The following is a 24,095-nucleotide window of genomic DNA, read 5'->3' as shown; positions in this document are numbered from 1 at the left end:
TTGGAGATACAGCAGTTGAGGCTGTGTTTTGTTACACGTTGCAGCCATGTGACAGATGGTGGCAGAGGGACAGTCTGATAAAATGGCATCTGACATGGAAGTGTGGACGAAGCAAAAGTGTGTCATTGAATTCCTCCATGCGGAAAAAATGGCAGCCACTGACATTCATCTACACTTGCTGAATGTTGATGGAGACCAAAGAGTGGATATGAGCACAGTGAGGCAGTGGGTGGTGCGTTTCAGCAGTGACAACAGTAGGTCACCTCTGCTGGTGCAGGTTTTGACAAGTACAGCATGCAGGCTCTCGTTCATCACAGGTGAGAATGCATAGCTAGTGAGACCGACTGTATTTAAAAACTAGTCTTGTCGCTGAGAATTTGCTCTATCATACAGTGTTATTGCGCTCTTTGTTGTAGTTTTTGTGAAAATAAATAGGAGGCATTACTTTCAGAGCAGCCTACACACATCATCTGTACTGGTGCTGCGTAAATGAACAGTTCTTACTGTTCATTTTTTTTTTTTTTTTCATTTCGTTTTCTTATCTACCAGCACTTTTGATTTACGATAGCCACATGAATTTGGAGACTGCAGCAAAAGTGCTATCAGGCTTTGCATTCCTCACAGGAGTTAGAGAGTGTTAACTCAGATAAGAGCTGAGAAATTGCATCAGATTGGAAGAGGCTGAAGCTTTAGTATTTGATTTTTTTTCCCCCTTCGTATCTGATTCATTGCTTGATTTTATTGTCATTGGAACCTTGGGATCTATAGGAGCTCTTAGACTTCAATTAAAACACTGTCATTTCACATGGTGCCATAGGAAATAAGTAGCTCATTGTTCAGGTGTGAAAGAACAGACAACACATAATCACACTGGGGCAAATCAATTGTGTACCTATCAGCCCAGATGTTGATGTGCTTATAGCCTTCCCCGGCACAGGGTACCAAGCTTCTGCAAGGGTGGATTAACCAAACAGGTCTACCCTGCTTTTGTGCAAGTCTGAGGACTTCACCTTCCCCCCTCTCCACATGTATTTGCATAGCAAAACTATATGGAAATAAAATATTTGACTGCCACTTCCCACCTACATTCTCTCCCCAGGCATGTGTTATCAGACTTCTGTTGGCGGCAGTCAGCCGTACAGCTGGGTCAAAGCAGGGACTTTTGAGGCAGTCCTGACCTGCATGGATCCAGTGATGAAGCCTGGGATGGAGCAGTGGCTGGACGGAGCTAATCGGAGCCCGTGCACCCAAGGATACAAGCCCACGTACACCCCACTCCACTTGCCATTGTTACAATGGCCAGGTACCGAGCTGGTAATACACAGTGGGAAGCAGATGATAACCAGGCATGTCCAACCTGCAGCCTGCAGGCCACATGCAGCCCGGCCCAGCCTGTCCTGCGGCCTTCCCCTGCCTCGTGCCATCATGGCAGCGGCTCTGCACCACCCATCGCTCAGCACCAACCAAACATCAGTGTCCTATTAATGCTGTCTGGGCTGAGAAGGGTGCAGTGCAGTGTGAACTCATGTTATGGCAAATGATTGTATGCATGTTGATACGTTATCTGAACAGAGTCTTGTGAACAGTGAAAAAAGCCATGCTTTTTGTTTTGATACAGGAATCTGAAAATAGGTTTCAAGATTACAAAAAAAAAAAAAAATCACCAATTTTCTAGTATACTTGCTATTCTATTTTAGTCAACATAAATACATTATCTGCAAATTTTCAGATGGAACACAGAAGTTTGCAATCAGATATTCAACTCAAACATTCGATCATGTCACTTTACCAGACCTCTATAAGCCCTTTCTTACCAGAGAAAGACATCCCTCACTTCACAGTCATACCTTATTCATGTCATTGCTTTTGGCAGTACGTACACCTGTTTTCAAGGATGAAACACAAGAGGACTAATATTTCATGAAAAATCTCTGATGAACACCTTGAAAGCTCACTAAGAATTGCAGCCATTGAACCAGACTGATGTGTTAGTTTCACAAAAACAAGGTAAATATACCACTAGTTTTGTGTTGCTTTCTCCTTTTTATGTTTTAATACAAAATATAAAAATAAAATAAGTTTTTTTTATATATTGCTTATATACATTAACTATATTACATATGAACGCTGCTCCAAAAATAATGTCTCCTACTTATTATGTTGGCCGACAGCATCAGAGGTAGATGTTGATGGTATGGCAATAAAGGTTGAACCTTCCTGTCAGTATTCCACAACATTCTGTTGCTATGTGATGGACGTCAGCAGAGGGACAGTCTGACAGAATGGCTTCTGACATGGAAATGTGTATAAAGGAAAGGTGCGTCACTGAATTCCTCCATGCAGAAACAGTGGCACCTACTGACATTCATCAATGCTTGCTGAATGTTGATGGAGACCAGACAGTGGATGTGAACACAATGAGGCAATGGTGCATTTCAACAGTGACAACAGTGGGTCACCTCTGCACAGTATACAGGTTCTTGTTCATTGCTGGTGAAAATGCGTAGCTAATGGAAGTGATTATGTTGAAAAATATAGTTTTATGGCTGAGAATTTTCTCTATCATGTAGCTTTATCATGCTCTTTGTATTTGTTGTAGTTTTCCTGAAAATAAACAGGAGGCATTATTTTCAGAACAACTTTCATATTTTATTTGCAGCCCAAGATAATTCCTCTTCACTCAGTGGCTCAGGCAAGCCAAAAGCCTGGACACTCATGTGATAAACAGTCTGAGTTGTGAATGTGCACTGAGAATTTTGCATGCAACAGATACAGTATCCTAGCAGATAGGCAATACCCAAAGCCACTGCTTCTGGCTTTACACTCCACTATGTGCCTTTGCTCTGAGTGTCAAAACGAGTATGTGGTGCTGACAAATGACCATACTGCTGTTCTTATGCTTGTCTTCTGAAGACCGGACTCCCATTTCTAGGTTTACTTCAGCCTTCTCATATGACTTTACCAAAGTTGCTTAAAGGCACATTTTTATCAGACTAATGCACTGGAAACTTTGATATGGCATCTACGAGCATCTGTGAATTAACTCCTAGAAGTTCGTCTGTGAGAAAATTGTGTTTGGTGGTGAGATACAGAAAAGCAACCCAGCCCAGCCTGCACACTGGTAATTCTCATTTTGCTCTCCATGACCTGGTTTCCACCAAGGCACATTCATGTTGGAACAGGGGGAGGCAACTTGCTCCGCTCAGCTCAGCCTCTCTCATAGGCTCTCAGGTTAAGGGGAACTACCTGCTCATAAGAAAGCAGAGAGAGAGCTTTACAGACATCAAATGTTTTAGTTACGTAGCCTGGTTTGAGTTTTTAAATACAAGCAAGAATTAACACTTTAACACCGTCCACCCGAAGTCAAAATGTCAGCCTAATGAGGTTTGCAAAAGTTTACGCACATTTTGGAAGATTAATGAAAGATTATTGGAAATAGAAATCTTGACTAAGTAAAGTAAGTAGAAAGTAAAAGAGCTTTATAAGTTGTTACTGGTATCTTGATGTTTCAATGTATTTTCCTAAGTTTTATTATGAGGCAATAATATATTTGGAAAGTAGGTATATGACCTGTGAGACAGGGGAATGGGGAACATTGCATAAGCAATGGGAAACTGGCTCCATCTCTTCCTCTCTGGGTAGGGTAAATCCAATAACATTTTATTGATCTGGCTCTCTAACTCACTTTGGTTTCCACTGCCCAGCACACATTTGCAGAGCAGCCATGAGGTTGCAGATTTGTGCACTTTCTCTGAAGGGAGAACGAATACTTTTTAAAAATCACACAAAAATTCATCCTTCTTTTACATGGAAGTTTGGGAATGAAATCACTGAGGCTGTTGCCAAGCAAGATCATTAAGCCAGATAACCATTTTAACCTCTGAGCTTGAATCATTTTTCTGGATTTGGGCAACATATTTGTCCTTGCAGTAGCCTCTCCCTCCTGAGGAGCATGCTTCTTGGCTGCAGCCCTATGCTTGCTTTTCTCCATGGAGGTGAGGCCCACTAGGAGAACGATTAGTGCTCTCCTCCCACAATGCAGCATCTTAGGCAGATGCTAGACTACCAGGGCTGATGATCTGACTATTCCTCTGTTGTGGTTCATACATTTTTCTGGAGAATATTCTTTTGGGATGGTCTTTCAAGCTAAGGTGGAAAATGGTCATCTGGCAACTCTGTCTTGCAGCAGCATGTACAGTAATATAATGCAGTTGCTGGGGAAAACTTTGTGAGCCCTGTGCTTCTCTGGACTAGTCACTAGAGACTGTGGTCGTTCTGTGATGGATTTCTTTGCCTTTTTTCCAGAACATTTTTGAAAATGAATTTGGTTTTAGATTGCAGGCTATCTATCTACTTCAGATGCTGTAAAGATCAGCTCTGTTAGCTCCTTCTGTTCAGCTCATTTCTCTGCAGTGCTTTCCCTGGAAAATCTGCACATAACATTTCTTGCACTGTTCTGCATGAAATAGGTTTTTTTCTTCTGATATGAAAAATTGTTGATTTAGACTTCACAGGAATGTGAATTCACACAGAGCAGGTTTATTAGGTGGGTTTTCATTAACAAACCTCTAAAGAATTTTCCCTCAGCATCTCAGCTAAGGTAGAAATATGCCTTATTAGTCACCATAACATAATACCTTCTGCCTTGTGTGTCTCTTAAACAACATGATTGATTAGTTGTCTAGTTGGACATGAATCAAATAAAGAGGGGATATTGATGCAGTTCGATTAGATACTGACTGCCACATAGAGTCATAGAACATAGAATCGTTTGATTTGGAAGGGATCTTTAAAGGTCACCTGGGCCAACTGTCCTGCAATGAATGGGGACACCTACAGCTACATCAGGGTGCTCAGAGCCTAGTCCAGCCTGACCTTAGCTGTTACTATCCTAGGAAACTCAGGTGCACCATTAAATTGTGTTTCCTCTGCACTAATTACGACACTTGACAATTCCTTGTTGCCTCTTTTCTTGTGTATTTGCAATATCTACTCATGGGCAGGGGCCATGCTGTCAGGCATTCACTCCATGTTGGTGGCAATAGGAGACCACACAAAGTCTGTGCTTGCTCATCTCATGCTTATTCCAAATGAGGTGGGGGCTGTACACCCCCTGCCCTTTCCTCTGCAAGTGGAGGCTTCATGCTGATGTACATTATCACCATATATAGCCATATATCACTGTATATTACAGCCCTTCTTTCTTGACAGGAGATGACTTTTTATATCTGATGCGACAACATGTGTTAGCTCCAGTTGGATGTATATTCAAAATGCATTTGCATTTAATTGCTTCACACTGCAATAAAGATTTGCTTACCAATTATTCCCCTCCCCACTCTTTCTAAAGATTAACTCTAGTTGTTGGTGCCAGCAGTGTTGCAACATTGGAAGGAGGAGGACATATCTGACCACAGGCCCGGATGTGATCTCAGGTCTAGCCTGTGTTGTAATAGTGGCCAGTGGTCATCCATCAAGAAAGTGTTGGCAACCCTGTTCCTCACACATCATGTAATGTGGGTATGTGAAGTAAGCTGGCAGTGGTCACTTTGTGCCATCTCTGTAAGTCCTATGCCTCTGGGGCCACAGAGCCACAGTTAATCAAATTCATCATTTGGACTAGGAAGTGAGCATTCATCTGGGCATCAAAAGCATCAGAAAAAAGAGTCAGCTCTGTCTGCGTCAGATCACCTGTTAGCAGAAGGCTCCCTTGCATGTTTTCTTTAAACTGAGTGCCATTTCCCTTATATTTTGTTTTCTACCAAGAGGGAAGGCGTTGGTGATGCAGAAGTAGAAGGTAATTACAGGATCATTACTGCAGTCAGAACATCTTGCAAATAAATTAACGAACTCCACCATCCTCTGAGGCAGAGAGGCTTTGTTATTACCACCCTTTGCAGACAGCTTGCTATTGTTTTGACATGTTTTTCCACATGCAAAAGACAGCAATATGCTTATAATCAGTACACTTTCAATCAGGGAGGGATGGAATAGGAAAGGGAGAATAGCAGGTGAGAGCTAAAGCAAAGTTTTCCTGAGGATACACACAGTTTCCTTGGTACCATGGGGTACCTCTCTCACTTTGCCAAAGGGCAGCAGGCTTGCATGCAGGCTTTGCCCTTAGCAAATGGTGAAGAAACCTCCCACTACATGCACAGAGCTTCAGGGGTATTCACAGGCTAAGCCTATACTAACCACCAGCCAGTGAACACAAAGAGATTGGAAAAAAGGTTGTAGAAGTAAGAAAAATTAGTGCTCAAAGGATCTTTCTGGTTATTTAAGATCATTCCAAGGGCTTCATGAAAGCATAACCACAGTTTTCCTGGAAGATACCTTGTAAGGATATGTCCAGTTAGGGCGATGGCCAGCACACGTGCTCAAATGGGCAGCGATCAGGGGCCACACTAACCTCCTCACTGTTTTCATACAATAGAGACAGACTGGTGTCCTCAATGACCCCAAATTATGGAAGGTATAGAAGGAATTTAGAGCAGGATTATATGACTGAGAATTAGCTCTGCAGTTGCTGGGTCTCCCCGTGCAGTCCAGTGTTAGTCTTCATGAACTTTTCAAAATCATGTTTGCAAAAAACAAGTAGTGACCTATAAGTAGGCTGGTGTCAGGCCTTTAGCATTCTCAAAAGTCCACTCTGGAAAAAAACAAAAGCCAAAATGATTCAAACACTTGTGTGGAAGTCTCCACAACCCAGCAGTGCATCATGCTAAGTGTTAACAGTGATTCATTTAGCATCCAAAAATTCATCATACACTTCCATCCCAGCACTAAGGAACATTCAGCCAAGTGACACAATGAAATTGAGTGTACAGTTGCAATCCTGCTCTTTAACATCACTTGAAAACAATGACAACCTCCATCCATACAAATACCATGAGGGAGCATGACCTCTCTCAGGGAGAAGTGCAGAGCGTTCAGGCTTACACTGGGGAGGTGGATAAGGCAGATGTGGAAACCCTGGCCTGGAAAAGACCTCAGGAATTGCAAAGATCAAGGCCTGTGCTTGCAGGAAGCTGTGACATGAATCTGATTCCAGCTCCATCCTAAAGCCAACCCCGCTATTGTTTCAGAGACTTTTAAATCTCACATTAGATTGTTTCCGTTTTTAACCGAGTATCTTCATGCTATCCAGGTTGATTCTTGATGAGCAACACACATTATAATTCATTTCTTCTTTTCTTTTGACATGAGCTTGTAATTTTTGTGAGTGCAAGTAGGATGCCCAGCAAAGTACTATATAATATGTTGAGCTGAAATGTAATCTATCTGGCTTTTAGCCTTACTAGAGTCTTCCAGACCATTCCTGAGCAGGATGAATTTGTATGAACTTGAAGAATGAATTAAGTTACTGTGCTCTTAGCCTGCTTTTGCTTGATAATTAAACTTCAGAAATACACCTCGTGTGATCTGATGAGAAATACTTTCCCCAGAGGTCTCATGCACATTACCAAAAAGCTTTCCAGAGGAAAATACGGTGATGTTCATGTGCAAACCATGGCTCAGAGCTTGGGACCCAAGAGCTTGCAAGCAGAGAACAGTAGCAGGGACATAATTTGTGTGTGCACCGAAGTTTGGATCCATGGGGAAAAACGAAGACCGTGTGCTGATTCAGAGTGTGCACAGCAGCCCAGCTTAGGAAAGGAGGCTTCTGGATTTATTTTGTGCAACAACATCAAAATACACCTAAGCTTAATGTCTCTACTACTACTTATGGCATGTTAGAAAGGTCAGTGAGAGCAATCCTTTAAAAAAATAATTTACAATTGCCTAACACACTGATTTTAGAAGTATTCTTTTCATGAACTTGTTCTTTTCTGGCCTCAAGTGATAGTGTCACTGATATTAATTCATCTGAGCTCATGGCTCCAAGAGAGGGACTGAGGTTGATGGGGCTTGTCTTCATGTATAGCAAGGCAGGAAGCATTTGTGTATTTGCTAGAAAAACTATGCAGTAATAGGAGAGCCATGCTAAACATGAATTTCTCCAAATGACCAATGTATTACAGTCGACTTACTTTTTGCAAGGTCTGGAAAATAATTGGTTTTCTTTTCTTTTTAGCCTCTTGCATTCCAACAGTATCACAGCAAGGTTTGTTTTCAATTACAAATAGGTGTTGTGAAGGCAATGGACATGAGCAGAAACATTTTGGCAGGAAGCAATGTTATGCTATGCAGAAAACACTTCTCATACCCAGAGGTCCAGATTGCTCCTTCCCCACATTTTCTCTAGCACACTGTATGTTTTATATAGAAAATACTACTTGAAATGAAAATTACTAGACTGAAATAAAATGCAGAGGTTTTTTTTTTTTTTTTTTTTTTTTTTTTCCCCTCCAGAATTAATTATTGCTTGGATAGGGAGCGAGCCATAACAATGAGATTGATATTGGAAGCAATCCAGCCTTATAGTATCTGGGGTATACTAATTTGAAGTGGATACTCAGAGGTAGAAAGGAAATGATTGTGCTTTAAAAAGACATAGGAGAAATGACACAGGCAAAGGATGAACTAAACCTGAAACTATAATACGAAGTAGCTTTAGAAAGCTGAACATTAAGTTTCAGGTACAGATATAAAGCCTAAAAGGCCTAAAAATATATGAAATGTCAGAAGGAAGAAAATAATTTGCAAATATCTGAACAGCGTCACCACTGGAGATGAAGAAATATTGAAATATTCTTTGGCTACCTCCAGGTGAGGAAAACAGGCACACAGGAAAACTGAGTGTGTCAGAAAGATTCAGGGAGGGGATAACAAAAGATAGACAGGGGTGCGTAGGGATAGCGAAGATGTTAGCTACAAGAGAGAAATAAAAAAACTGTGTGTCATGGAGAATGCTTTGGCAGAAGGCTGTGTAGGGCTGGTGTAACCTGTGCAGGAAGTGGTCAGATCTTATTTTCTATGGTGATGGGTTCATCTCTTGGCATGTGACATCTGACCAAGAATGAAATGTGAGAGAATACATAAGAGGTTAGCATGGAGGTGGGCTGGGACTGTGAGATGAACTGGTGTTCTAGTATCAGGGCTGCCCACCATGAAAATCCCTTCACCTCTCATGTTTCTGCCTCACATGCCATCTGACACAAGGAAAGAATACATTTGTGAAAATGAAGTGAATGGGATAAAATAACACCAAGGATGTGAAATACTGGAACTGAGACTGAATAAGGAGAAACAGCTGACAAAATCCATTGTTTACCACTGTGATAAGAAATCCCCTGGACAGGATGTGCCATGTGAAGATGTGCAAAATCATCAGGAACCACAGTTCCTATGAAGGAAACAAAACAGGAAGCTTGTCATGAATCATCAGTAAGCAGGCCATTGACAGGTTACAGGACTCAGTCTGCAATGAAATTAATAGCCTGCCAGGGGCTGGGGAGAAGATATTTAAATAGCATCCTAACAGTATCACAGAAGCTTTCAAAAGGCAGGCTGAAAATTCAGACTGGTTGTGTCTGCTTGGCAACAACATGTGACAGAGAGAAGTTACCACTGCCTGTGTGGGAAGCCTTGCTAAATAAACAGTCCCAGGCACTAATTAAGAGCATACATAAACAAAAAGATGTAAAAATGTAAGCATTCGTGGAGACTTAAGAAGCCTTGGGATAAGTTAAGTGGCACACAGTTGGCAGGGACAACCTCTCTACAGGTATCAATTTCATTAGCATCCCACCTCAGCTCATCACCCACTGGTTTGCATCTGTGATTTATAACAAAGTGCCCTATGACCACTTATTAGCCACACTGTTTAGCACTGCTTATCAAGTGGAACTGATGAAAACAAACTGATATTTCAAATTAAATTGTCCCATTCCTCTGTCTTTATCCCTTTCCCAAACATCTGAAGATCTCTCAGTTTTCTTCTATAACTGAGTAATTCATATTCAGTGATACTTTACATATGATCAAGTACAGTATAACTGAATTAGCTGTTGCTTTTTGTTATGAGTCACCTTGCAATAAGGTGGGGAACAAAACCTGCCTTACCTGCCAGCTAGCTCTTTCTGTTATAATAGCAGTGACCCCTAGTGTACAGCTCTCAGTGTCCAAGTCTGGCATTTCCAGTGTACAGAGCAAGGCCATTTTGTACCTCATGGGAAGAAAGCAGCAGTACAGAGTGACTTTTCTGTTTGTTTTGGACTCCAAGAAAATAAAAAGTGCTCCCTTGAGATGAGACTTCAATAATTAATAGAAAAGTACCAGCCGTGTTATGTCTGCCATCGCCTAGCCCTCATGCTTTACAGCATCCTCTTTTAGGTGTTGCTCTGTGGGAAATTCTGTAGCCTGTAGCACTGTCTGCGCTGTTATTTTCTGTTTTGATAATCTAGATTACCTGCAGTGCAGGACAGTAATCTAGTGTCTAGTAAGTGAAATCAGCTGGGATTTCTTGAAATGAAAAGTGCTAATTACTTGTAAGATGAGTTATACTTAAATTGTTTCTGCTGTAGAAATTCCAGGGGAATCACTAGGAGACACAGTAATAATCTTTCTTTCTGCCTTTGATGGAGGCCAACATTGGATGTTTCCCCTCTTGTATTCCTGCAGGAAAATCAAGCACTTTATCATGTGGCGCTTCTTGACATTGTCTTCCCAGTCAGTAGGGATGGAGGTTGTCCTGACTAACTGCAGCTGCCCAAAGGGAGGCCTTTCATACAAGCTGGTTATCTGTCCAACGCAGATGGGTGGGATGGCTTGGGAAGGACAGAGAGGTGGCCCTGGGTTGCCCACATCACCCCACTGAGACAGCAAGGATATCTCCAGGCCTCTCTCGTAGGAATAGGGAGAATATACAGGAAGCAGGGCTACGGGAATGGGCATCTGGACATGGACATTTCATGACCACAAAGGAGGTCTGGGATTTGCCTCTACCACAGAGTCTCATCGTCTGAAATTTTATACTGGATGTCCAGATGAATGGTATGGGAACTCCCCCAACCTCCCTTGAGCCAGTTTTCCTGGTTCCATTTTCATGTTCAAGGGCTCTTGATAATTTCAGATATTAATTTATCTGTAGGGACATCAGTGATCAGAGAACGATAACAACTCTTCCTAAAATTATGTGATTGTGTTTCAATTTGCCCGTCTTGACTGTTGTTTCTATTCAGTAGTCACTGATGTTTTAGTATAATTGATAAAAAGAAAACATATTTCAGGTAATGAGGAGGTGAGTGGTAGCTGCATAAATAAGCTGACATCACCACCGAATTGATCTCTAGTTGCTGAAGTTACAGAAATTCTGTGGGAAAAGGGTCAAGAGCTGGTCGCAAAGGGAAGAAAACATGTTTCAGTATGGTTGGCTTCCTGCTGCAAAACATCCAGTCTTATTGCTGAAGTGTTCCAAAAATAGACAAGCTGGCTCATTAGCCTTATGAGCCTTTAAATAGAAGAGGGATCGTTACCCAAATTACATCCCTTAAAAGGGACTTTCACACTGGGGTAAACTTAAAAGAGAACATTTACACAAAAAGCAATTTTCTTTGCCTGCAATTTTCTGTATTCCCCTAACTCTCATTGGAATAAAAAACTTCCTCCCTCTCCAGCCTGATTCTCTTTTTTTTTTTTTTTCTTAATCCAGCTGTGAAATCATAAAGCTCAGTGTTTATGACAATAGTTTGCTGCCATGGCAACAGTTATGTCGTCATAAATTTAGCCATATGATATGACCTCCCTGGCTGCAGGAATAAGTAGAGAAGGAAGATATGCTGGAAATGAGGCTTTGTTTAACCAGAAATGTCTATTTGAGGCCATTTTGCATAGCACCCACAGCAGCCCTTTAATAAGAGGACATTTGATACAAACTGTGTACCTAATTACATACTGCTTTATTATGCCATCTGAATTGCTTTTGAATGTCACCTTTGAATGCAAGCTCTCTTTATTGCCGAACATTCTGAATTCCCGGCATCCTACCACAGTGCTGAGATGATTTCTACAACCTCAAATCATCGTCCTCCTGGGCAGTTCACTGTGCCCTGTAGCTTTGCTTGTTTTCTTCTTTTTGAGCTGAACAATATTTTGAAAAAGGAAAAGGAAAATCTATTATTTTGCAGATGTTGGAGGCAGTCTGCTAGGATTCTGGGAAACCTCCTGCCTCCAGACTGTACCTGCAGTCCTCTCATTATCTTTGTACAGACGAAGGGTCTTTTTTGCACTGTATGGCTAGATGTTTTAAATATGCATGTATGGACATAGCTGTCATGCCCTGCTGCAGCGCCCTCTGCCTCCAAGTGAGATAACCTGTATGTATACGTACACACATACAGTTTCTCATGTGGAAGGTGCTGTCTAGATATAAAAACTAAACAGCAGAGGGCCTGATGAAAGACAAGAGCAGCATGACCTTCTCTACGCAGAAGCAGACATGAGGTTTAGCAGCTAAGTCATACACAGTTAGGTCCTCCTCTGTCCTTGCTCACCAAGCCTGTGTGATGTTTCCCTACTGATCTTTGGCCTTTTGGTGGATGAGCTGTCTTTGTCACAGTTCGGGGAGCAGAGGCATGTGGAGCCCTGGTGCCCCCTGCTCCCCAGCCTCAGCTGGTCCCCAGGTGTGGGCTGCTGTGCTTCATCAGCTTCCCTACTAATAATTAAAAAAGCGGTCAGAAAGCCTGCATTGCAACATTTGGGTGCAGAAAAAGGCCATGTAGTTAGGAAAAGGAGTAATAATTGACCCTCAGCATTTCTAAATAGCAATCTGCTGTTTCCACAAGAGATGCTGCTCAGCTCAGACGTGTGGCAGAGTGGGCCTGCTGAAGCTGTCAGTGACAGGAATGTTCGTGGGCATGTCTCTGAGTTGGTTGGTGTGTTGCTTTAGATTTTCATTCAGAGGGAACTCACAGCATTTCCACATATAATTCTACCCTCATTTTCTCTTCTACTATCCTCCTATTCTTACTCTGTTCTTGATAAAAACAGTTGAGAAAATGCTCTTCTACACCTCCCTGACCCTCCCTTGGATCCCTGCATAAATATTCTCAGTTTTATGAACTTTCTTCATAAACTGGTAAATGTTTAAATCTTTTTGTCTTTTCATCTCTCTCTTGAACTTCTTCCAAAAGTTCTCTTGTCAGTTCTGAAAAGATGTCCCCAGGTGAAAGCTGTGTTTGTACAAAGACCGACCTGTAGCTAGGGAAAAGCTTCCACCTGTTTCACATTTGAGCAGTATTTTTGCTTGTGATCCACCTGCCTGTGTCATGGTGCAGCCCAGGATCCATCATGCAAGTTGGAATCCATTAGTCAGCCCAGGATCCATTACCTTCTAGGCTGGACTGTGCAGTGCAAGCAACATCATACAGTCTGTATTTATACATCTGATATTTCCTGTAGACAGCAAGCATCTCACGATATCATTTTAAATCTCAGCTTGACTGCAGACTATTACTTAAATTTATCTGGCTCATGCTGTATTTAAGTCTCCCCTCCAAATCACTCTTCAATTTTCTATCTTCCACAATGCCTACTGTATACATTTCCATATGGTACTTTCATAACATATGAAAGTATCACGTAGAGGTGAACTTGAGGCTTTTATAAGATATATCCCATCATTTTCACTTATTGCAACACTGACTTAACTATTAAAGCTGTCCCCTACATCTGTGATTCCAGAGGAATCCCTGCTTCAGGAAAGGTTCTTATTGCTACATGTCCTCCATTTGTCAGATTACCCAAGCATCTTTTGTGCTTAAGTCCTACAGAGCCACTATAGCTGGCAGAAGACGTGCTGTGTGAGTATTCCTATGGCCCTCCTTCAAGCCTTCCACTGATTTTGGGATGGTTTGTGAGCTGCTGGGGTGTTCTTTTAATGTGTTACTGTTTTCCCCTCTGGTGCTAAGCAAAACATGAAGGGCTCGGTCTTTTTGGTTGCTGGCAGCGGCTTGCAAAATGCAGATGTACAGTAAATGACAGGCCTTGTGGGGGGTGTTGAAATGAAGCAGTGATGGGAAGCATTTCAGCTTAAGGAGAAACAGTGTGGGTGTGGTGCTGTACAGAAAGAAAATTGGATAGAAAATGAAACTGGGGAGTGAAAACATATTTGTAACAGGGCTTTGAAATCTGGTTGTGGCCAGGCTCTGTCTGAAATGATTTAGAGCCATAAATATTTCCTGGGGCTTGCATTTTCCATAAGAAAGAACATTTGATAGCAGAGCAAAAGGTTTGTTATTTCTGAACATATCCAGAGAAAGCCTTATCGTTCCTGTGGGAGAAAACAGAGGACACTTGCTATACCCTGAACATGGCACGGATGTCTGGCTGTTTTCCATGCCATGTGTGATCTTCTGAGCATGCTGGGAAAGTGAGAGCTCAGATGGAGAGAGATGCACCCCTTTGCAGCAGGGAGGAGACAAGATCTCACCCAGGCAGGCATCATATTTGATGAAGAACTGTTAGGAGAATTAGGTGTATAAGAAGCTGATGAATGTAACTGTTGTATCCATTAAATTTGTCACAAAAATAGACATTTTTGTTTACAATCTCTGTGCTTGTTCCTTAGATAGAGTTGTTTACTCTGAAAAAATATAATTTAGGAGAAAGCCTGCTTATTCATAATGGTTATGAGTCTGGGAGAGAAGTTTCGCAGGAGTTTAGAGTGAGACTTATACCATGGTAGCCAGAAAACATAAACACAGAGCAATGGTGCCACTGTGCCTACTGCTCTCTGCTTCACCTCTTGCAAGCTGCACTTTCTCTGTCACCTGAAATACATCCATTGCTCAGCCTCCTGATGTGCAGAGAGCCTGTTCTACAGCCAGATAGAGGAAGGTCTCCAGACTGTTGAATTCTCTTATTTAGACCAACTCTTGATCATATTTAACTACATATTTCCCTGCTTCTGCTACAGAACTTTGGATAAGCAATCTAAACAAGTGCATTTTCCCAACTTCTACTTCATAAAATTAAAGTTGCATTGGTAGCAGTATATTCATGTAGAGTCTCTGCTCTTGATTCTGTAGTCTTCTTGGGGAATACAACTTAAGAAGCCTATAGAGTTGACGTAAGTGAAGTGACTCTTTGTATTGGGTAGGAATAAATCTTTATGCCAATATATCTAATCAACCATCTATCAGTCTCAATATAAAATGTGGGTCTAACTGCAGCACCAAAGGTGTGATAGCCCCTTGCTGGGCAGTTTGGCAGGCATCTTTGCTTCCTGAGGTCAATGGGAAGGTGGTAGATATAGTTTGCTGATCTCTAGTGCAGCCATTTAATTTCCTCCTGCCTCTTTCTGGTTCTATAAAACAAACTAGGCCTTGGATGTCACCTTCCCAGAACATGATCTCAGTGCTTTAGGAAAATCTGGAGTTCTCTGTAAAAAGAGGTTTCAGCTGTACAATTTACTCCCTTTGGAGTGTAAGATTGTGGTGGTCACTGTTGGGCTAAGATACTGCAACAGGATGAGAGACAGCAAACATTGAATTGGGCCTGGAGGCTGTAGAGGGTGAGTCAATAGGCTGGTGTAACTATGGTGTATGTTTATGATATCATCCTCATTTCTTCTTCTTTTTTGCAGTCTTTATCCTCTTTTTTTCACCTGAACAATAGCTACGTATGCATTAGAAATACCATGCAGCACATCTGTAGTAGTGATGTGTGTATGTAACATGTAACGCTTCTATTTCTGATGCAGTAAGCATCGTTTAGAAGTGCATCACTTACTACTAACACCTAGTTTTCAGCTGTGACACTGTAAACTCCTTCCTTCCCTCTGAATACGCTGAGTGGATGATAATCCAAAGTAAATTCAGAACATGAAAGAAGGAACCTCTCAAGCTGAAGCATATTTCTTATCTCCCCAAACCATGACATGAGTTTCCTTTGCAGCTTAGAGGGGAAGCCTAGTGGCTTCCACACTTTTGAGCTGGTGTAGGGAGCAGCAGCCACCCAGAGTCACTTTCAGCCAGGCTTCAGGTCCCTGGGTGCTGTGGGGACAACCACTCGTTTTTGCCCCTGTCAGCCTGCTGTGGTGGTGATGTGCTGCGGGGGGGAAAGGCTGGGAGGCTTTGGCTCATCACACATCATTTTTTGAGGGGAAGGGAGAAGATGGAGAGGTGCTGCAGGACTTTATAATCTAAAACTGGATTTTCCCTGAAGTCTAACTAAAAATAAATCAGCTAATATTACATTCAATTAATTTTGCCAAATTTAAGCAATTCGTTTAATTAGGAGGGAAGAACTTAATCTCACAGTAAAACAGACAATTTCCAAAGGCTGGCAGAAGAGTATGCCACAAGAGTATGTCCCTATGAATTGCTGTGAGATGAGGGGTGTGCAGGCTTACGGGGGAAATATAATGACATGTGAGAAGCTGAGGCAGCAGTGCAACGTGAGATATTTAACCTTGAGGAGGTGGCATGTGCATTTGGGAAGACAGGCATTGTGGAACTTCTCATATCTTTTAGGGAAAGAGAGCAAGAAGCAGAAATATTATGATAACATTTTCATGTTATTAGTAGAGCAAGACACTTCAATAGAGTGTCTTTATGCACATGTTTTGGTGAGTGGAGGAAGAACTGCATCTTTTCTTGCCTATTTTAAAAATTCAGTTTTCTTGTATACTATGCATTTATTTCTGTTTTCTGTCTGTTGAGTTGCGCAAGTGCTTGGTGCATATGACTGTACAACTGGAGAAGACAGTTTAATATTTATTCCACTCTCACGTTATTTTAGAATCTGTAATAACACAGACAGGGGTCAGAAGTTCCAAGATAAATCCAGCTGTCTGAACATGGAACTGCCTCTTTCTGAATGCTCCCTGGCATAGCCAACATCTGAAATGCTGAGTATATAAATACCCTAAAAGTGCTTCAGGAACCAAGATCATCAAAAAAAAACCCCAACAACCCCAAATTCAACAAATCAACCAAAGAAAAGGTAAAAAAAAAAATGCAGTACTCAGTTCTCTATGAGTTTTCATAACAACAGGGGAGTGTTTTTGCGGATTTTCAAACCATTCTTCTTTACAGGCTTTCATGACAAATCCTACATGATGAGGAGTACAGAAAATTATCAGAAGTTTTGTGATCTTTGGTATTTTTTCTTAAAGTCTCAGTTTCTGTGACTAAACAATTCCTTTACAATCTTGGCTTTCATTTTTGGAAAAAGGCTGTAGCCCTTTGGCTGCAGAGCCAAATTCAGAGAATGGCAGTCTAGAGACTGAGTAAGCAGGAAAATAATAATGAAGTTCATATTTAGTTATCATGTGCTTTTCAAAACAAACTTATATGAGCTTTGATGTTTGTGGCGTGATTGTTGAGCATGATAATTTAGCAATATCAATTAGTGTTAGGGAGGATGATGCTGGGGACAAGCGACTGGGGCTCAGATGCTGCTCCAGAGCTCAAATCTGTAACTTTTCCAGGCAAATTGCAGAGTTCCACTGCCCTTTGGTAGAGGAGAGCTGTTGTCCATTTACCCTGAAGGAAAACATGAGCTGGGGCATCTGAAGTGGCTGCTGCATTCATTTTGAAGATAGGTCCCCCTTGGCCCAAAACTATTGTCATGTAAATTATTTATTATTATTATTATTTTTTTTTTAACAAAAAGACTATAATTTGCAATTTGTTTTTTTTATGCAGTGCTCTGTGACGCTTGAGGGCTCCCCTGAATGCCTGCAGGTACAAGAAGGATCAAATGCTGGAGTTGCCACTAATTTGGGAGAAATCAGGACTTTGGGCTGGGGCTGCACTGTTCTTACCAGCTACAAGAGCAGGCAATACCATTGCCTGTACAGATATTAAGAACACAAAGCATGGACTTTATCTGCAGCACCAAGTGTGAACATACACTAGATAAAAGAGTTTGTACTGATGGGGCTCTCCATTATTTGTAAGATCTGTTATGAGGGTAATGGCCAAGGGAGAAAAGGTAGGGAATATGAACAGGTGTTATTACACCATGCAATACTTCCTAAGACTCAAATCTCTTGCTGCAGCTCCTTTTTTTCCTTTTGAAACCACAGCAGTGCTCACAGAAGAGACACCTCTGAAGCTTCAGAGGCATGGTACAGCTGAAGCTAAATTAAATGTATTTCTATTCTTAGCAAAATCAGCACCTCACTGTTTCTTTTCCCAGATTGCCACTGATCAGATGAACAGCCCACTTTACTAACCTATTTCCACGATGAAAACCATCCATACATTACTAATATTTTTCCTAACACATGTAGAACTTACTTTTTCTTTGCTCATTCAGCTCCTGAAGATGTCTATGTGTGAATTCTGTGAAGCCAGCTTCCTGCCCACCACAGAACAAAGTATGATGGTTAGACTTGATGATTCTAAAGGTCTTTTCTTTAATGATTCTATGATTTTTTGCCAGACCTGCCTCTAGCTCTGCCCCTGTTCAGGGCTCTCTTGACACGGGGTGTGTGAGTTACAGTGATGGTTTGAAATCCTCAGAGAAAGAGCAACCATTTTTGCCCTCCATGCTTGACCATGTGACTTGACAGCTGCTTAGACATCAGCTCAATGGCTTATGTCTGGGATCGAAAAGTTCAGAAAAGGGTTTCCTGCCTGTGTGAGGAATGATCAGGATTCATGGCACAGCACAAATATGTCCCTCTGTGAGTCCTGACTGCTGAATCCACGGTGGTTTGGGGTAGGAGGGCAACGTACCCCTGTGTCACTTCTACCTTTTCCTCTCCTACCTGCTGATGCTCATTTGGCAGCACAGTGCAGAGCAGAGCCACTTCTAGAAGAGTCCTTCTTGCACAAGATCTCTCTTGTTCTGATCCAAATTTGCAGTTGCAGTTTGGAGAGATTGATGCTATAAAAAGGAACCTTCAGGGCTGCCTTTGAGCTGCAGCCATGTGAGAAGAGCACAACAAAGCCACCTTCCTGCTTGCTTGGCTTTTTTTCTCATGATAATCAGCACCTGTATCACCCGCAGTGCTGTTTGGCTCTTCCAGCCAGCATTAACCACTCGAGCAGTGAGAACTGTTGGCTGTGATGGACTTGATGTGGGATGTGGGGCAGTGACTCTCTGCTGTCTCTAACTAGATTCTCCACCTTCTGCCAAAATAACAGTTTGCTATAGAAATAATGGATTCTGCAGCATGCAAGATCTTGGCAGGACACAGTGGGAACTGCAAAACATGGTCTCTGCCTCCTAATGCTACATTCAGCCCAAATTACCTTCTTGTTTCACAGTGCTGCCACCATGCCCATGGCCATACAGTGTCCTGCCAGCCTCACCAAGGCCATCACCCACAAAAGCCTGCACAAAGCCAGAAGACTGTGACAATAGCACTCAAGCTACAATCCTGGTGACCAAGTGGCGAAGACTAGTGGGAGGCTATCAGCACACAGCCTCCCTTTGGCTGGTTCAGTACCTCTCCTTGTTTTTCCTTTGTTAGATGTGCACCACAGGCATCTCCAAGCCCAGCAAAAGAAGATCCCCTCAACCTCTAAAAGTTAAAAACAAACAAACAAAACCCAGAGATATGACAAAAAGCCCTGATTTTTCTTTCATCCTCCAATTTCAAGCAAGGATGGTCTGCCTGAAGAACAGTAGCACTGCAATTCTGAAATATCCAAACCTGGGAAGCAGGTAGTGGCTCCTCTGCAGGTGTGGTGCTGGTGTCAAGGCTCACGGGGATGACAAGAGGGACAGAGGTAGTGGGGCTGTTCTATGGGACATTTCAGCAATGAACTGCTGGGAAGCAGGGGACATCTGTAGGAGCCTTTTGTTACTAAGGTTTTTTTTGCTATTATGTTTTTCCAACAAATTCCAATAAATAAGTAAATGCCTCGGACACCTTCAGGGAGAAGTTAATATGCCAGTGTCAATGGCTCTGGGGCTGTCTGGCTCAACAGAAAGGTCTGAGTGAAGCTATGTTCATGTGTAGGAGCATCAGGGGTTTCAAGTTATGGCTCATGCTTCATGGCACAGACCAGGAGGAATCACCCCATTCTTCCTGTGTTCATCACTGCACAGCTGGACGCATATGGAGGGAGCAACACAATGGAGCAGGGAACAGTTACATTCCCCATTACATCTGACAGGACTCAACCTGTCTGAGCACATAACAGTAGCTCCCGTGTTTCTCTCTCACCGGGACAGAAGTTACTGATCATACATGGATTGTGATGCTGCCGAGTGCTTCAGATTCAATTTTATCTAATCAAGATTGAATTCCTCTGCTACTTTGACTACTTTTCTCCAATTTTATGTTCTTGCCAGGTCAGGCTCCAGCCCTGCAGGTACTTAGGATTGGAACTACGTGCATAGCCAACAGCTGCTGTGCACAGCTGCTCTGCAGGTGGAAGCTTGTCCTGCAGCGTTCAAAGAAGCGAGGCCAGGGGTTCCAGAGGCCAATTCTCCCAGCTGTCCTCTTGATTTCATTCAGACATCAGGTGCTCCTAGGGCATGACAAACACACTAACAATAGTGCTGTTTATTCTCCTGAACTCTGTGTGCTTTTTTCCTAGATGTTTCAGAGCAGCACTGACATTCAGAACTGCAATAAAAGCTGTTTTCTTTCCAAGTGCAGCAATTTCTCCTGTCAGAAAGAAAGAAATGAAAGAGAATTACGACCAGGTTGTTTTGATGGCATCAGTGACGTCTGTGACAGCCATCTGTAGGAGGGATAGCTCTAGCCAACAGCAGCTGTGTTCCCTTGGTGGTGACTTGCCAATGTGTCACACTGAGCTTGCACAGGTTTCTTACCCAGTGGACCTCTTGTACCATGGTTTTACCTCTTTTCTGAGGTTGTTTTGGATCTCAGGTTGATGCTTAAAGAGAGTGGGATGAGTTTGTGTTCAGGAAAGAACCATGAGATGCTCCAAAGCATTTTCTGCCTTTGGAAAAGCAAGTGGACATTTCCAGTGGTCTGAGCTCTGTGCTGCCACAGCCATGCTGTTTGTAGAATCCCAGCTGGATGTTTTAATGGTATCTGTTTCCATTAGATCTAAAGAAATTTTAGTTGCTAGTTGAGTCTTAGCCCTCCACACCCAGTGCACAATTCTGGGATATGTTCAAGGCAGTGCCCTTGCCCACGGCAAGAGGCTGGAGTGCACTCTGTGCTTCACTTAATGTCACTTTTTTGCTAATGTCATAGCTGGGCACCAGCCATCATCACTTATCCGTGTGTGTGCACCCCAGGCTGTCTCCCTTCATGCTGGACCTTGCCCTGAATCACAGATGTAGCTCAGGGAAGCAGTTTTGCCTGCTTTCTCCATCACTGTTGTCAGGCTCCAGCTGTAGGCAGGGCAGGAGCAGGTTCCCTGGGACATTTTGCATGAGGTCTTCATGGAGACGAACCTCTCAAACTAAGAAAACCTTTCCAGGTGCAGATCAGCTGTGAACTTTTCTGATATTTTTATAGAGATAACAGAACACATGGTCAGCCTGTGGTGGCTTCCTTTAGCTGCCTGTTGGCTTCAGATAGATTTGCCTGTGTTCTGACATAGCAAAAAGAGCAGCGCTCTGCAACCTGACAAGACCACTGTAAGAAGAAGACAAGCTTCCCACTCTGAATACACCAGTTTTATCAGAACAATGATAATCCATAATTTCTGAGGCCTGAACATTCCCTTCGATTGACCTTCACACCGACCTAGGATCTAAAGGGAATCTGCAAGGTCACCCAGATGATGGGATGGCCCCAACCACCCATGTCACAGAAGTGCAGGAAGCAAGGCCAGATGGGAATGGAAATCACCTGAGGAATCTCAGTGCCAAGCTGTGCACTGCACTTGGCCACTCACAGCAAGGGTGGCCAGGTGCAGTGTTTGGCTGAGGCTGTTCTGCAAGGAGGATTCCCAGACAATGAAAGGTGCCCTTCTCTGACCAGATGTTATCCTTTGCTGCCTCTACGGTCAGCAGAGAGAAAAAGGCATGGAGGTATGCTGAGATGTGATTCATCTCCTCCTGAGGAAGAAGTATCCTACTGCTCAGAGGAACTGCACTGAGGAAAAGCTGCCACCCACTGAGATGGATGGGTTCCAGCTCACTGGGAGCTGCCAGTGTTGGAGGACATCCAGGGGAATCTCACCCCAAAAGGCAGAGACCTGCCACGTCCCTTCCTATATTGTGCTGTAGTTCATTCTCTGGTAAATATTTGTGTCTCAAGGACGTCAGGATGGGGCTGTGGATTACCCAGACTGCTGAACTACTGCAGGAAAGTAAACAAATATCTGAAGCAAAAAAAACCAAGCAACTGCTGTCACAGGGTTTTTTTTGTTTGGTTGCTTTTTTTTTTTTTTTTTTTTTTTTGTTATTTTTTCCCTTATATTAAACAAGGGTTTAACTAAGAAAAAATCCGACAGAGGGCAGGACAGTACCTAATACAAGATAGAGCACTTCTGTGAATTTAAGGTGGTTCTTTAACAGTCCTTTTTGCGAAGCAGAAGTGAGAGCCACGGGTCTTGGAGACATTACTCACTGGTTTGTGTGGGCATTTCCGAATCTGAGCTCACTGAGGAGCCTTCTGCCTTCACCATTCCTGCCTCCTCCCTTTCCCCTCTCCCTGAGGCCGCCCCCAGCTGACCCCGCTGCTCTTTTGGCTCGGTGGTGAGGGGTGGATGGAGCACTGGGTGAAGTGAATGGACACAGCTGTGTGGCGGAGGTGGTGGTTTTCATTTCCCTGATGATTTACAAGGAATTCTGCTGTAGGCTTGAAGAAGAAAGGGCAACTATGTGGCTGAATTACTGAGGTGACCATCCCAGCACCATGTGGCAACATTTTCTCGTAAGCCTGGCAAGTTTGCAAGCCCTCTGGAGATTTTGAGCTGATGTGGGGGTTTTGCTTGGACATTTTTGGTTTGATATTTTAAAGGAAACTGAAAATAAACCAAATGTGGCTGTTTAATCTGAGTTTCCCATGAATTTTTGCACTCTTTCATATGCACAATCTGTGGTGAGATTCTTAAATAGTAAAATAAAGGAACTCCACACTATTTTCCATACTTTTGCAATAAGGAGGAAAGAAATTTTTTCCCTTGGATACTGATCTACAAAGCCTAAGAGAAACAGTCTGAGGACTGGGGTGGGAACTCACTCCCTCGTGCCCTTTCTGACACCTTTCTATGTGATGGCCAGAAGATAGGCTGCTGCCATTTCTGAGAGCCCCTTGCTCAGATTGGATGTGCCTGCCCAGTGCTCGCTCTTCATGCTCCTTGCTGCCAACTCCCATGTTTCTGCTGCTTTTGAGAGCCCACCGTGGGGAATTCTCCCCCTTGTGACAGGCACTTGGCATGAAAAAAAACAATTTACGGGTATCTCCACAGGCCTTCAGACACTTTCCCCACAGAATGATGAGCTGAGTTTGTCTTTCAGGTGATTTGGAGCCAAAGTAAATCTGGAGATAGCAGTGGAATACACCAATATTTAGTTGAGATGTTTCTCAAAATAATAATAATACAAGCTGGAATTAAAATAGAAAAAAAAATCCCCAATTGGTGTTTTGGGAGAAAATACAGCTCTTTTCCTGTGTCTCTTCCATGCTCTCACCTCAAGGAGGCCTTGAGTAGGATGTTGGCCGGAACCTTGTTTTCGTTTCCATCAGGAATGTTTTTAGTTGGCACACAAGCTACGTGTGCAAAGCAGAGGAGCTTGGGAAGCTGCTTTACTCTTTCTTCCTATTGGAACCTCTCTCCCTCCGACAAATTGGAGCAAGATACCTATATTTGACAATGGAAACCCTCTGAGAGTCACCCAGGCTCTGCAACAGCTCACACATCTCCTGGTATGTGAGGTTGGCCACCATGCCCCAACATGCATGGTGAAGACACTTCTCCCCCAGCACGTAGCAGGGTATGCTCCACAATGCTGGGGACTGGATCATGCAATTTCAGTTCATCCATGTTTATTCTTTCACCGATAATTCAATATCAAATTAAAAAGAGAAAGCAGAGCCACTATTCTGTAGGTAGAGCCAGCCAATTTCAGCACGTAACAGGTTAGTGCAGCGTGGTTACACTTCTTTGCTTTGTCTGATCTTCATTTTTACTCCATTTGCTCTCCCTGAGCTGTGTTTTGTAGCCTGTGGCTCTCCAGATGGGCTGCGCAGAATCGGCCCACAGCTGGGGAGAGTGCAGAACAGTCTTGCTCAATGTGCACAGTATTTTTGAAAGGTCAGC

General features: G+C 42.8%; 1 protein-coding gene across 1 annotated transcript; it reads left to right on the top strand.

The window, feature by feature from the left end:
- Window positions 1-55: 55 nt before the first annotated feature.
- Window positions 56-22,165, top strand: LOC149919076 (uncharacterized). The gene is made up of 4 exons (XM_090135876.1): window positions 56-317; window positions 1,100-1,303; window positions 1,874-2,007; window positions 17,592-22,165. Exons 1-3 carry the CDS (start codon window positions 56-58, stop codon window positions 1,912-1,914), a joined length of 507 nt encoding a protein of 168 aa, XP_089992002.1. The 3' UTR covers window positions 1,915-2,007; window positions 17,592-22,165.
- Window positions 22,166-24,095: the final 1,930 nt, after the last annotated feature.

Source organism: Phasianus colchicus, chromosome 2, assembly GCF_987193195.1.
Source record: "Phasianus colchicus chromosome 2, bPhaCol1.hap1.1, whole genome shotgun sequence".
Classification (NCBI taxonomy): domain Eukaryota; kingdom Metazoa; phylum Chordata; class Aves; order Galliformes; family Phasianidae; genus Phasianus; species Phasianus colchicus.
The sequence above is the reverse complement of the archived record's forward strand: the minus strand, read 5'-3'. Positions and strand labels throughout refer to the sequence as shown.

Bases quoted from the DNA above. Each gene is read 5' to 3' on its own strand.
- LOC149919076 (XM_090135876.1), top strand. From the start codon at position 56: ATGGTGGCAGAGGGACAGTCTGATAAAATGGCATCTGACATGGAAGTG. The intron at 318-1,099 runs GTGAGAATGCAT...TTCTCTCCCCAG, and splicing joins CAGGCTCTCGTTCATCACAG to GCATGTGTTATCAGACTTCT. The intron at 1,304-1,873 runs GTACCGAGCTGG...TGCTTTTGGCAG, and splicing joins GCCATTGTTACAATGGCCAG to TACGTACACCTGTTTTCAAG.